This window comes from Colias croceus, chromosome 22 (genome assembly GCF_905220415.1).
Source record: "Colias croceus chromosome 22, ilColCroc2.1".
NCBI lineage: Eukaryota > Metazoa > Arthropoda > Insecta > Lepidoptera > Pieridae > Colias > Colias croceus.
In genome coordinates, this window is record NC_059558.1 from 6016135 (window position 1) to 6031846 (window position 15712).

At 35.3% G+C, this 15712-nt stretch overlaps 3 protein-coding genes across 3 annotated transcripts in view; 1 reads left to right on the plus strand and 2 right to left on the minus strand.

Moving 5' to 3' along the window:
• Nucleotides 1–6126, minus strand: part of LOC123701887 — a 64158-nt gene extending 58032 nt beyond the window's left edge. Inside the window, exon 1 of the mRNA XM_045649482.1 lies at nucleotides 5535–6126. The gene's annotated coding sequence lies outside the window, so the exon portion shown is untranslated. The remainder of the gene's footprint in view (nucleotides 1–5534) is intronic.
• Nucleotides 6127–6836: 710 nt separating this feature from the next.
• Nucleotides 6837–13410, plus strand: LOC123701884. Its single transcript, XM_045649478.1, has 7 exons — nucleotides 6837–7158; nucleotides 7838–7928; nucleotides 8409–8517; nucleotides 10266–10368; nucleotides 11064–11161; nucleotides 11548–11800; nucleotides 12124–13410. The coding sequence occupies exons 1-7, from the start codon at nucleotides 7051–7053 to the stop codon at nucleotides 13408–13410; spliced, it is 2049 nt and encodes a 682-aa protein (XP_045505434.1). The 5' UTR covers nucleotides 6837–7050.
• On the minus strand, nucleotides 12098–15664 carry LOC123701885 (dysbindin). The gene is made up of 3 exons (XM_045649479.1): nucleotides 15087–15664; nucleotides 14492–14656; nucleotides 12098–13975 (listed from the first exon to the last, which is right to left on the minus strand). The coding sequence occupies exons 1-3, from the start codon at nucleotides 15589–15591 to the stop codon at nucleotides 13884–13886; spliced, it is 762 nt and encodes a 253-aa protein (XP_045505435.1). The 5' UTR covers nucleotides 15592–15664; the 3' UTR covers nucleotides 12098–13883.
• Between the last annotated feature and the right edge of the window lie 48 nt (nucleotides 15665–15712).

Consider the following 15712-nt stretch of genomic DNA (forward strand, 5'->3'; position numbering starts at 1 on the left):
AGTCTACAGCCCTAGGCTTGCACCATAGACAGGAACATTTATTTCCATAAGACCTTCACGGAACGACGCACTTCATAATCCCTAATAAATGATAAACAAATAACACAATGTTTATCTACATCCGTCGTCCCGAAACTTGAACCGACTTAATAAGAAAAATAAACGTGCCAAGATGTAAATATTCAAGAGCCACTTTGATTTACGATTACCTAAATAAACACGCGTTTTATTACTCTCCTTGTGGACGGAGGACTTTGAAATAGTTTTGGTTTTATATCAGAGGGCAATGACTTTGCGCGACTGCGGTATTCTTTTATTTAAGGAATGGTTTAAAGTGTATCTATTTGAAGCTAGATAGAATGTTTTAACTTTCAAGCTGTGTCATTTACCTCATACAGTCATACTTGGTTTTTTTAATAAGTTCCGCCTTTGCCGGGACCACAGATTAGATATTAGCCCGGACTGCATAAAAAAATTGATGCTGTAGTTATTGAGTTTGGCACGAACGAACAGACAGACAGACTCGAAGTGTTGGATTTAGGTACAACCGCTACAAAAATGCATAGTCCCAGTGTCTGATTTTGAAATGTCCATATTGGTTCGTCATAAAGATTGTGATTAACTTAGAACGCACGAATATAATATTATCTATAGCGTTACACAAAAGAGAGCTAACATAAAATCGCTCTCTTTTTTATCCAACTTCCACAACAGCAGAGGACATTTTCAAGTCTTAAATTTACATTTTATTACACTTTATTTTATTGTCATAACCTGCTTTGTTTGCAATTCAACTTTAAGTATTAGCAATAAAATGAAAACGGCCTTATTTCAAAAAGAGCAAGTGAGAGTTTGCATATGTTTACAAAAAGAAGCAACGCGACGTTCTGAAAGCCAAGTTATTTTAAACGCAATACCCATAAACACAAATTCATGCATACGAGAACGGGTCATTTACTATACCATTACCTAGAACTAAAGTTAAAATTCTCGCTAACTGGGTCACACGGCAGACGCACCACTAATTTTAATAGCTATGACGAAAGCCGAAATGGTAATGAGCAATATACGAGTACCCCTTTTATAGTCTGTGATCTTTATTTTCGTATAATATGTTGTTCCAACAATCTATCCGGAGTTGTGCAATGTGCAGCGATGCAACGTAAATATCTTGTACTAAAATTATGAACGTACAACGATAACAAGTACCTAAAACGATCTTTTTATACTTCCTTGTTTCCAACAAATTACCTATTGTGTAAAATTTATTGACACTAGCTGTGCACCGCGGTTTTACCCGCAGTGCTCCGCTTCTGTTGGTCTTAGCGAGATGATATATAGCCCATAGCCTTCCTCGATAAATGGGCTATCAAAGAATTTTTCAAATTGAGACAGTAGTTCCCAAGATTAGCGCGTATAGATTACATTAGAGGTTAAGTATTGCGTCTCCCATTTAAAGATTCAATAAGACGTTTGTTAATGAATCCGCAATGCCCATCCCTTGTGGATCATAATACTCCCAAATACGTATAATAAAACCCGAAAGCTTGCTTCCAATGCGGCGTTATCAGTGGAACTGAACTAGGCCAAGGACACCTTGCGTGAATGCCCTGAATGGGCAGCTTTATGAATTGGCCGCGCAGCCTTTGCCAAAATTGGTCGTTAGGGAATTGAAAAAAATAGGGCACAGATAAAAAATGTTGTGACATTTAAATAATGGATGTGATATATTGTTATAGTTAAGAATACCCTCATTTCATTTTGTATTTCTTGTAATAACGATACTTCTTGCTTTTTTTTTATTTTCTGATGCTACAGAATTATTAAATAACATTGAAAACTATGTAAATATGACTTTATAATATGGGTTAAGATTACGTACAAAGTAGGTTAAGATATGAAAATGTCGGAATCTATAGATACTAATAGTATAAAGCTGGAGAGTTTGTTTGTTTGAACGCGCTAATCTCGGGAACTACTGGTCCGATTTGAAAAATTCTTTCGGTGTTAGATAGTTAGCCCATTTATCGAGGAAGGTTATAGGCTATATATCATCACGCTACGACCAACAGGAGTGGAGCCACGGGGGTGAAACCACGCGGAGCAGCTAGTAAATTATAAAATTGAGACAAATTACGTCCGCAACTTGAACAAAATTGATCAGTTTCGTTGAAAGTTACGCTGGTAACGAGAATAAATAAATACAAAAGCTATTCGTACCGCGCGATTCTCGTATAAAAGGTTAACCTTTCCCGGGGAACATTTCTGAACCGGGCCAAGGACACTCGCTCTGTCTAGCTCAAGGACCATTCAGTCCAGCTTGTTCTTCCCGTTCGTTTCCAGTTTTGACGTGAGATTGCTCGTTTATGCCTGCACGATAGTGAATTTTACCTACAATAGGGGCCATGTATTATTACATGAACAAATAGTGGTGTTACTAATTAAATATGCATTGGGATAAGAATTGAGCATAAAATAATGAATGTTAGAATTTCGATACACTCGTTTAACCTTCAATTAAAAGTATGCTGAATATCATAGAAACTTCTTTAGGCGCGTTGAGAGTAAAATTTCAAGGTTCATGGCAATGCCGTCACGTCATGGATTAAGGCGACGATTTTGGTATCTTTGAATCTTACTAAAGAAGTTTCGCTTCTGACACGTGTGCTCAGCACACACTCTCTTTTTAAATTATTGATTCGATTTCAGATATAGTTAGCTCAATTTATTTGGATACATTCCTAGAAGATCGAACTAAATACAGTTCTAGACTTCGCAATCTATACAATGTATATTAAAATGAAACCCGTTTTCCTCGTGAACGGGTGGACCGATTTCGATAATTATTTTTTTATTATATTCCTTGAAGTACGAGGATGGTTCTTATGTAGAGAAAACGTAAATATGTACCACGGGCGAAGCCGGGGCGGGCCGCTAGTAAGATGATAAAAGGGCAAAAGTCTATAATAACACTATCTAAACAGTTGATAAGATGATTTAAGGAGAAAAGGACGACAATCACGGCGCCGCTTGTCAACCCAATATTTATTCAAGCTATCAAACTACGCTCCAAATGTACTGGATCCTATATCCACATATCGCTTTCTGTTTAATTGAAAGGGTAAATATGTAATGAAATATAAATTGTATAAGGAAGTTAGAATATTTGATATTAGAAGCAGATGTGTTTCGGACGAAAATAATTTCGTAATTTTATTTAGATCCTGGTGAATACAGTTAATTTTTTCTACTGATAATTTCTTCTATATAATATTAATGTGTGTAATTGTTACATTTGGATGTGTTTCACAGCGTGTATCGTACGTCTATATATTATAGAAATTTCATTATTAAAACCTTGAGTTGTTAGTTCTGCATCAACTTTAACTTACAACTAACTGGCAAAGAAATCAGAGCCGTCGTTAGTTCGCTAGCCTTTCTTACTTCTATGCAAAATACTTCTTCTAGCAACGCCGTCAGCGTAAGCAAACTGGACGGTGTGAACTCCCCTACACTTGAGACCGTCTAGTTATTAAGTTATGCTCCAATCCACCCAAGAGTACATCTTTGCATCGCGTTTAAGCCTAGAAACTGCACTCGCTTTGTATTCAAGATTACTCGACAACTTGCCTTGGGAAGGATTAAAAAAGAATTTCTTTTATGGCAACTCGTGAGGAGCTCTGAGACACAGCCCTTTAGCAAATAGTCTTGGGTTTTGTGTAGCTTTTGAAATGTACAATGTAGTGGAGGACAGATGTTCCACTTTTACATATCAGAACGTTGGAACATGTGTACTTTTATTTGTAACGTTTTAGCATAATTATGTTCGTAACAGGAGCACAATTTACTCCAGGTTTTAATTAAAACTAGCGAGGGCAAGAGGAAAAGGGACAGAAAGAACATAAGATGGTTAGCAAATATTTTTTAATAGAGTCATCATAACACGAAATAGATAAAAGATATTAAGAAATAGCATCCAAAAAGCTAACTAATAAGCACATAGGTATTGCAGTGTGCGAAAAACACGAAATATTTTCAATAACATAAAATGTGAATATTCTGAACACATCAAATTTTTTATCAGCAATGATTGAGAAGCAAAATTTTAATATATCATAAGGTATTTTGAAGGAAATCACAGATTGATTTCCTCCAAAATATTTCAAAGCCAAATTATCTCTATATTACGAAGTTACTAGGTACTATACATCTACAATCTAGATACAAAAGCAAAAATAAAAAATGGAGTAATCTTTCTTGCCTTACGATAAAATCTTATAGATTTGTATCATTCGATTTAAAACTTATCCATGCGGTTAATAAGCCATGCATATATTGATGTCATTTCCGGTGCCACAAAATAACCTGAAGGAAAAAATATTAGTTAATAAACAATATAATTATGGACTAGCAACACGTGTATAAGTATTCATACTTAGGATTAACCCACAGACCTCATTTCGTATCTTATCGAAGATGGTTGATATACACAATAACAATATTACATGCAAATTGCAATATTGTTTCGTAAAATATAGGTATTTTTGTAAGAATTTCAATTTCCAAATCGTCTCTACGTTTTAATTATGCGTCGTTAGGTAATGCATCATTAAGATTTTATTGATTATAAATAACAATGATGTTAGGAAGAATAATTTGAAATTAAACTAGGTAGAAATGATCAAAAAATAAATATTTGGTTCGGCGTTGAATCCCTACTAATCCATATTAATATTATAAATGCGAAAGTAACTCTGTCTGCCTGTATGTCTGTTACGCTTTCCCGCTTATACCTCTCAACCGATTTTGATGAAATTTGGCACAGACAATCTTTAGACCCTGAGAAAGAACATAGGCTACCTTTTATTGCGAAATATGTTCCACGGGCGAAGCCGGGGCAGATCGCTAGTTCGTTTATAAAATACCTACTGGTTTGGCTTTACTGTATCTTAATAAGTGTATCGTTAGATTTTAAGAAGATATGGTAATTTCCGGGAAAACTTAATGAGTTTTCTAGTAGCTTTCCAGTTTGAAGTGTTGCCATCGTGGCGTGTGGTAATTAAATATTTCGTATGTAAATACCTACCTAGGTACATGATGTGATTTTTACGCAATTAAAATAGGTCCCTACCTATAACAAAGGTTGTTCATGATGGTTTTAGTGAAAACCATTGTAATAAAGGTTCAACATTAAAAATTTTAATTTTTGTTATTTAAACGAAAATAAAAATTTTATTATCTTACTTAAACTTTTAAAATTATTTTAGGGACTGAAAGAAAATCAGCATGACTGTTAAAATATTATATCATCACGGTGTCGCGTTTCGTACTTAACTGGTAAATAATAAAGAAAGTAAGTTACATAAGGTCCAGCAAAGGTAAATCTATCAGGTAATAGTAAAAGTCATTCATTTTGATTGAAAATATCATTAAGGTGAGACGGTATGAATGCACCGTTCGACTGGAGACCAGTGGAGACAGTTAGGCATGTACTGCATAACACACACAACCAAATAGCCCCAACTCAAACTCACCATAAAGACGAGATTCACAGCTTCGTAGTTGTGCTTATAGCTATCAGCATTACACACACATCACGAAATAGCGGTATCACGGGGCACTATAGCTCAGTATCTATTCACTAATAAACACAACACAAAACACAACGGCCCCCCAAAACCAGTTATTTCCACGCCGAATGTTATGGTAGATGCATTTATTGCAAAAACCAACAATAAATATTAAATCCCACACCAAAATCACTAATAAAAGAGCGTGATTTGAAATCGATTATTTTATTTACATTGAATTATTGTTCGTTATGAAATTGTCACGACATCAATACTATGTTCACTTTTATGGTAAAAAGCTCAAGTTTGTTATGCGGTTTGTTTTAATTTTTATTTAAATTAAATAAAACTTGGGATCTGTCAGTGTCCATTACGAAGCTCGTAACGCGACGCATGCGTAGGACGACCGGTAGCGCCACCTGCGCAAATTCAACTGACTGTGACTGACATGACGGAGTGCAGGCGGCTCGTTGAACCGGTACCGGGGATACCATTACACAAAACAAACCATCTTGCAAAAGTGCTGCCATTTACCTAACGTTAATTTCAAGAAGCTTATATCGTTAATATACAATTTGAATTGTAAGATTTTTACAGTTTTATATATATTGGTGGAAATATACGCTTAGAAAACTATTGTACATAATTTAATATTATGATTGTACATTTTTAACACAATCTTTGATATATTTACATTTAGACCGTACATAAAAATGAATATCTTAGTGAACTGAGTATATAATATAGGTACTATTAAGGAGTAGATACCTAACCTATATAATAAAATGAATAACTAAATGTGTTGCTAAGCGCAAATCGAGAACGGCTGAACCGATTTCGTTTTAGATTTTTTTGTGTAATATTCCTTGAAAATTAGAAATACGAGGACGCGGTTCTTGTAGAGAGAAAGGTGGAGTAGGTGGACAGCTAGTTAGATATAAGTCAATGGCTTATTGTTTTCTAGATCGAATATTGTAATGCAACTAAAAAAATACAACCGTTTCCTATGGTCAAAAGTAACGGCCACAACGGTTTTTAAAGTTCTTTTATTATTCAAGGACATAGTAATATTACTGTTAATATTACAATTCATTTAAATTGTGATGAAATAACAGACTGAAGCTCTTAGAAATTATAGTAGGGTGAGTTCTTATTCAATTCGAAATCCATGAAACCTCTTTTTCTTTAATAATAAACAGAACTGCGCACACACCGAGCCATCGAGATGACACCCTCCATCATTTACAACCAAATTCGAACAGAGATTTGAAATAAAAAAGAAAAAAAATGTTTATCATGTATCTATCAAAAAAGAGGAAAATTTTGTTATTGTAGATTTAACTACCAATGTCTTTTAAATTGTTGGCATTTTTATTTACAGTTTTACCGTTAGTTTGTCCGTTGAAAAATTAGTGATTATTGTATTAGTACGTTTCTTATTCTAAAGATAATTAGTTGTATTAGTGAGATGTCACATTGAATGACCTTCGAAGTGGATCGTTACCCGCCTACGTGGGCACATGTAGCCCTTTGTGCTGATCTTACATGGGCTTCTGAACCTCCTGATGACTTTATAGTTGCAAACCAGGTATTATCAGCTGATAAAAATTGTCAAAAAAATGTTTGTTCTGTATTCTGAGTCTTATAGGTATTGAAGATCAAGCTTTACTAAACTTTGATGTCCACGCACATCGTACGTTACAGATTACCGGGGTAAAACCATAGAATATAGAAAGATACCATTAAATAATCTTATAGCACAGATAACTTAATAGTTACGAGTGTAACGACGTATTGCACCATCCATTCCTACATCTGAAAACTGATCACTGATTCTATAGAAAGGCCTATAGCTCTTTAAAAAGCTTTAATCCTATGTAACTATCCCTAAGCTCATTGTGAAAACCACAGCATGGAGTTTTATGGTTGCTTTTTCTAGCGCCACTTCGATATCAAGGCATCAAATATAAATATAACTACATACATATATGATTAAATAAATGGTTACAAAAATGCCTACAATACGAAGAGAAAAAAAATAGATTACGACATGGGATTTGAACCCGAGTCCTGTCGTCCGCACCCACAGACCAATAACAAAGCCACCTTATTGTCATAGTACAACTCATACGTTGTATTTCTGCGATAAAATAATCACGCTGCATAAAGTCGTGGTGCGCGCTTAGCCTTACCGTAGCTACGCCCAGACCACTGAAGAATTTATAAGTTGCATTTATTGGAATATAAATAAAGTTATAAATTTTCAGCGCCTTTTGGCACAGCACTGTCGTGTTTCGCAAATATTACAAGACACGAGATCCGAGTCGCACTGTCAGACGAATCAGTGTGAAATAACGGGTTCGTTAAACTTCTTCATATTATAATCCCTCAAGAATTTTCACCTAGAATTATTTAATGATTCTAGAACGTTCTAGGTATATGATTAGACTAGTGGTCCGCCCCGGCTTCGCCCGTGGTACATATTTCGCAATAAAAGTTAGCCTATGTCCTTTCTCGGTGTCTATGTCTTTTTATTTATCAAAATATCTCTATACTAAATTTCATGCAAATTGGTTCAGTAGTTTAGGCGTGATTGAGTAACGGACAGACAGACAGAGTTACTTTCGCATTTATAATATTAGTATGGATTATCAATCTTGATAGGTGTTTGTGTTATTATATACATTTGTATTTAAATTATTTCATCCAGCAATAATATGCATGCAGAAACAATTATGCTCGATTTCATTAGTCAGCATAATTTTCATCTAGCATCTCGAATTATCCATACTTGATTTAATAATTGAAATTATATTCATATCATTATTCTCGTTTTAGAAAAACGCATAGAAAATGGTACGTCGAGCGGTCGGAGAAGCGTGAAAGACGTTATTCCTGAATCTAGGCTAGCACAATTCTATGGAAACTTTTATTATGACGAGCATAGGTAACGTATTGAATTTATTTTAAGAACATAATAATATTACCTACCTATACAGGGTGTAATCGTTAAGTGTGCACAGGCGATTATTCCGTAACTATTACAGATATCAAAAAACTTTAAACTGATGTCGAAAGTATTTAACCTAATGAGTAAAATGGCCATAATAAATTTTTAAAAATAAAACGAGAAATATCTAAAAAATTAACTTGAAACCCTCCCATACATTTAGTATGAGATACGAATATCCCATGTTCATGGGTTGATCCAAAAGTAATGATAATCAATATTAAACAAGGTCATTACAGTTATAATAATTATGTAGTTCTCTAGGTAGTCTTCTAACTAGAAAATATACTTCAATATTTTTTTTCCTAAACTTAAAAAAAAAACTTTGACTTCATCCACAAAAACCCCTCCACGCGGCCATCACTTCGCTGTCGTCTTAAAATAATTTATTGCTAAGAAAGTGTTTCTTGTGCCGAGGAAAGAGATAAAAGTAAATAGGAGCTAGATCTAAAAAATAGGGTAGGTGTTCAAGCATTTGGAATGCCGATTTTTGAATGGCAGCCATCGCAACTGACGCTTTGTGATCTGGTGCGTTGTCTTGGTGAAACAGCGTTCAGGTCCGCAGTTTGCCATGTCTCTTTTCCTTACTAACCTACCGCAATCTTTTAATTTGGTCTGTTTAGTAAGAGCCCAATAAAGTGGCTACCTTTTTAAAATATTCCACCATAATTATTTCTTCAGCGTCCCAAAAAACTACCGCTTTAATCTAACCTACTGATATTCACTTTGAATTTCTTCATCGTCACTTTGGAAGCTCGCATCCAGGACATTGATTGTTTTTTTGGTTTCAGCATAAACATGGTGAACTCGGGTAACGTCCATGATCACAAAACGTGACAAAAAATTATCCTGATATCATTAAAAATTTAGAAATTTACCCTCTACATGTCGAATCGTTGTTTCTTCTTTTCGTCGGGAAACATTCTGGCACGCACGGTTCACATTCAAATTAATGTAAATAATTGGAAACGTGGCCTGGTGATATGATTTTTTTGTGATTACTTAGTGAATACATGAGCAAGCAAAAAACATTTGTTTTATATTTTTATGTGCACAGGAAATACCCAATTATACTTTTGGATCAACCTAGTACATTTAATATGAAAGATTTTAGCTTTTTCTTTCTTTTTTTGGTTTTCTGCTTTAATTACTTCGCAAATTTGAAGGGAAGTTCATTTAGAAACTGTAAATAGAGCTCCTCATTGTATTTCACAATGAGGACATCACTTCGAAAATCTGCTATGAATACAAAATGTATGGGAAATAAAATTTATGGGAGCGTTTAATGTAACATTTTTGGATATTTCTCGTTTTATTTTAAAAAATTTATTATGGCCATTTTACTCATTAGGTTAAGTACTTTCGATATCAGTTTAAAGTTTTTTGGTATCTGCAATAGTTACGGAATAATCGCTTGTGCACACTTAACGATTACACCCTGTATAATAATATTTGATAAACTAAATTTAAAATTACGTAACTATTTCCTTGATTATTACTCACATCTGATAAGACTGAAAAGGCCACATTTTTTATAACATTGACGGTAGTTCGAGTAACAGGATAACCTTAATTTTTTTTGTTCATAGACTAAACATTTTGTGTTTCAAATACTAAGAATATTGAAGTAATAAATTACCTATTAATCGAAATATTAAAATATTTATTAACATTAACAATTTTAGGGAGAGCTGTTACACAAACCCAAATGAAAGCATACGTATCCGTCCATACTGCGCTCAAGGGTGTGAGAACACTGATGTTACAGAATGTTGGATGTTGGCAGAGGTAATATATACATTATATTACTACGTAAATATGTACTTATAGTATCAGCTTTACAAACTTTTAAAGACATATTAAAGCCTAAAAATCATGGTTAGCAACATTTGTTGAACACGTTGATATACAGTATTGCTCGAAAATTGAATTTTGACGCTCCTCGGGCGAGTATCATTCAACGCGCGTAATCTCTGCAACACAAATGTTGTTAGCAACTCCCTCATTGTCTATGCTACAAGTTGATTTAACTTACCTAGTTGGTCAAAAATTATACAGTAAATAACTGTAAATGTGTATCCTATATGTAGTGCAAGGTAAAAAATTTGTTTTGTTGTTTGTTATTATAAGAGCCAGCGCGCACGAGCAACTTTGTCTCCGTAACTATTTTGTCTCCGCAACTATTTTGTCTCTCCCACCCATAGGCTAGTATGAAAGTGCGCGCACGTAGCGACGCAACTCCCCATACAAATTGATGGGAGAGACAAAATAGTTGCGGAGACAAAGTTGCTCGTGCGCGCTGGCTCTTACCATTAACACCCAAGTTCTTCGAAGGACATGCAGCTGATCACATATTGCAATTAAATAAACATTTCATGAATCGTAACAAGCATTCATGTTAATGTTTCAAATATTAAAAATTAGATATATAGGTATATAAATTTACATCAGTCATCAACTTACTCTAAAATATAATTATTCAGGTTGAATTCTGGTTTCGAAAGCTGATAGAGGAGCCATCGGACCGCGGCATGCTCCCGCGGCGTCGCAGACAATACAGGATACCGGCTGATGACGATTTGTGGGTTATTTTTTATTTATTAAATAAATATACCTACTTGAAATGATTGAACGCAGGTAACACATAGCGATGAGAAATGTTATTTACTCGACAAGAATTAAAAATATTACCACTAAGTAAAATTGATCCTTGATTCATAGCAGAGCAATAGTGTCTTAACTAAGACAATATGAAAAATGCCAACATTATTTATGCACACTATGATTCTAACAGAGAAGTAGTTTCTTTAGATCAGAAGTTTGAAGTTTCCCTTTCTATTTCCAATTTTCCATCAATCACAAAGCAATCGTTCATTTCCTTCCATTCACAAAGGTTTACTACTCCTCATTTTTGGACATAACCCTTTTATATAATATGACAATTAACGGGCACCGATCGGCAGCTAGCGAGCGCTGTGGCCCGTCTGGGGCACGGACTGTTGAGGAGGCGAACCTCGAAGCGAGAATACGTAGCGTGAGAAAGTTCTGGCAAGATGACAGTCCTGAATGTTCGAGAACCAGAGCACCCAGTCCCCCGCAAGTGACCAGGAAGATGAGGGCCAGGAGACGACAGCCGAGGAGACTGTCGGCCCTGGCTCCACCTCCACCGTTGTACTGTTTGGACGCGCCAGCACAACTCGTCTGTGATCCCACTTGCAAGGTTTACTAACTACTTCTACTTTTGTAGAGCGCATGCCAAACATCTTGGACAAAAAGTGGAGTAGTGGGAGAGGTTTGCGCATCAAGTTTTAGTACATTTTTTATGCGCAAGCTAAAATTACACTAAAAAGAGGTCAAGTTACGTGCCGGCAACTATAATAGCTTTAATTTTATACGAAAAACTTACACATTCAAAAACAGAATTTAAAATACATTCCGTTACCATTAATTATCATTGATCTTAACATTTCTACATGTCAAATGTATGCATAATTTATTGTTTTGTAAAAGAAAATTATACATCAGTAATATTTTTATTTTCAGTTCCATTTCGAGACACCTAGACCGCCACAATTGACAGACTGTCAACGCGCAATAAGCCGCTATTCAGCGAGCATGCAGGCACTAATGCGAGCCACAGCGGCTCGGTGTCCCCTCTACCGCGGCACGAATGTAAGCCGATACGCGCCCACAGGACAAAGACCTTTACGCTGTACAGACAGACGATGCAGTATATGGTGGCCGCGTGAACATTTAGCGGCCAGACAGGAACAAAAATACCCTAAACCTCAACCCCAGAATGTTGTAACACAGAAAACTTTAGAGGAAAAAGACGATAATGATTCAAAAGTTGAAGAACGAACAGAGGATAACGATGAACCACAAATAGAACATAATAATAAAGATGAAAAACAAGAAATCCCGAAAAATACACAGACAGAAAAAATTGTCGAAGATGGTCAGGTCGCATCGACGAGTACTACACCAACGGAAAATGAAATGAGAACGAAAAGATTATACAGTACCGTTCTCAGCATGAGCGCACCTCCACCAATCAACTTAACAGCAGGATGCATTAGACTATCTCAAAAACTCGTCACGCCCGGTATTTTAAAATTAAACCCTAAAATCGTTCTACAAACCCGCCTCAGAACGTCCAACGTTGACAATAAATTTGAAGAACTTGAAAAAGAAGCCTTAGAACAATACAAAGGTTCCGACGAAAGTATAGATTCGAAATTTCAAGAGTTGGAAAAAGAAGCGGTTGAACAATACAGCACCAGCAATAGTAACACTAGTTGTAGCAGCGGTAATTCTGCGGAGAAAAAGACGTCGTCAATAGCAGATGTTGACGCGAATAATAAAAAGCAATCTCCAAAATTTCCTAAAGAAAAGTCCGTTGATAGCGTTGTTATATATTCGCAAAATTTTCCCGATCTCAACGCTAGAGGCCACACCAGTAGCGTAACGAATTTAAAAAACTGCCACGCCCCCCCGAGGGGGGAGAAAAAAGAACAAAGCCACCGGCCTTCTAAAACAGCAAGGAATATTAAAAGCGACTCGCAAAGAGCAGCATCCGATACAGATAATGAATCCAGAAACAACAAAACGAATCATAAAGGCGCAATGCGATGGACGTTACACTTGATGCCTCCGAAAAAGAGGCACCTGTCCTCTTGCGTTTCGGATTTTTCCTCTGATGAAGATTTAGAAGAACCGCCAGGTTCTATAAAAGACGCCGGTCCCTGTATCAAAAACCATATCTCTGGGAAAGTAAAGATGTCCGCCCACGGTGCTGGCGACTTGCATCCGATCATGCGAAAAACTTAGAAATATCAACGAATCATGGTAATAGCGTCTTGGGCTACCAAAAGTCGACACCGTTTGAAAATTTCCCGTGAACGTGAACAATGTTAGCGTCCAACGTTGGCTTTTAGTAGTCGAGACATTTTTGATACTCATTTTTTACAATGTGTTCATGTGGGTGTAGTGTAACGATTTTGAAGCGAGTGATCTCAACAAAATGTACTTTTACTAGTCATAAATAGTTTGTATATATATTTTTGTATTTGTCTTTACTCGATATTAAGAAAACAATTTCAGTTGATGAAAATGTTGACACTAAAAATTGCTTAGATGTTTAGTCATGAAAAAAAATACATTTTTATATGGATTTGTTATATTTGGTGTTTTTAATTTGTTCCCGATTGGTTTAACATTAGCAACAAGTTGATCAACGGTTGATAAAATATCTAAAACTATAAAAGCTCTGTCATTATCACTAAAATAATAATTTGTTTACATCAAGTTTCTTCAAGGAACTTTTCTAAGTCAGTTTGGTCAACATCTAGTTCAATTTGTTCAAGGGTTGTAGATGGAGGCTGTTGGCCAGTACCTGGAAAAAATATGTAAAGTATAACATAATAACATGTACTAAATGGAAATAAATATGATGATGATGAAAACTTAATGTGTGAGATAAGGTTTTTTTAGAAAAGGGTGCAGTTATAACTAATTTACATATTTACTGGATAAATAAACTCATCAATGCAAATGGACAAAGAATTTAGATTTCGATGAAATAAAGATTAGAAATATAGAGGTAGCGCGCATGAACAACTTTTGTCTCCGCAACTATTTTGTCTCTCCCATCAACTCTATGGGCTAATAAGAAAGTGCGCCCACGTAGCGACGCAACTCCCCATACAGTTCACGGGAGAGACAAAATAATTACGGAGACAAAAGTTGCTCTTGCGCGCTACCTCTTATACTAGTAATAAATATCACATACTTCTATATTTTTATAGTTGACTTTATCAATATAGTTTTGGGCCTAGGATAAACTTAATTTTTTACTATTTTGTTTGCTTCTACAATTTTTTTTTTAGTTCTGTGATAAATAAATTCTTACTTGTAGGTAAGCTCCCGCTAGTCAAATATCTTGCTACATCACTTTGGAATGCAGCAGCACTGTTCTCTCTCTTAACTTGCAACTCGGCTAACTGTTGCCGCTCTAGCTCATTATTACGTTCCTCATTTTCTTTGGCTAGTCTCGTTCTTGTTTCTTCTAATTGGACTGTAATTATAAAGATAGATAGAAAAATTATCTACTACATAATATGAAGGCAGTAATAAATATTTTAGGGTTCTTTAAGGTTTCTGACATGTTATTGTAAACTTTTAATGGATTGCACTGAATGTGAGAGCAAATACTTATGTTCTATGTATTTGAATTTAAAAAAGGTAGAGATGTTGTGTTTTGAGAAAACATCACATTTGATTAGGTACTAAAGTATTTTTAAACTAGCTGTGCTCCGCGGTTTTACCCGCAGTGCTCCGCTCCTGTTGGTCTTAGCGAGATGATAATTATATAGCCTTTCTCGATAAATGGACTATCTAACACCGAAATAATTTTTCAAATCGGACCAGTAGTTCCCAAGATTAGCGCATTCAAACAAACAAACTCTTTAGCTTTATAATATTAGTATAGATGTGCAGTGAATTACCCATTTTCTTTTTCTTGTAAAGACTTAATTCGTAATGATGATCAAGTTTCCATTTCTCCATATTTGACCTTTCAACAATGTCTTCAAAATCTATCAATTGTTCTTCCACATCTTTTAATAAAATTTGTACATTCTTTAAACTGTCCATACATTGAGCTACATTTGCTGTTAAGGTAGGCAAGTGACCGATATTGTTAGCCAACTCTGTAGCTGTTTTTAAACGTTTCTTTGAAATTTCATGCAATTGAAGAATTAATTTATCGACCTCCTCGGCTGCTTTTGCGTTGTTATCGGCGTTTTCATGCAGTTCAGCCCATTGTTCTTGGTATTTTTCTAATAAGGCACCCCCTGCTCCAAAGTTAACTCTACTTTCAGTCGATGTTTTTTGTTTTTCTTTAAATATATTTGTCACCTTCTGAACCTCTTGTAATGTCTGCCGCAGATTGTTACTCGAACTTAAGCCATCTTGCACGACTGAAATGAAATCTTTTAAATTTCCTAACATTCTATATTAATTTTTAAACCCAAAAGAAAAGCAAATAAAAACTTGAAAACAAGGATCATCAGGACAGTGTCACGTTGACTGACTTTGAAGTTTGAACTTTGACAAGTTCTGGTTTATCAGT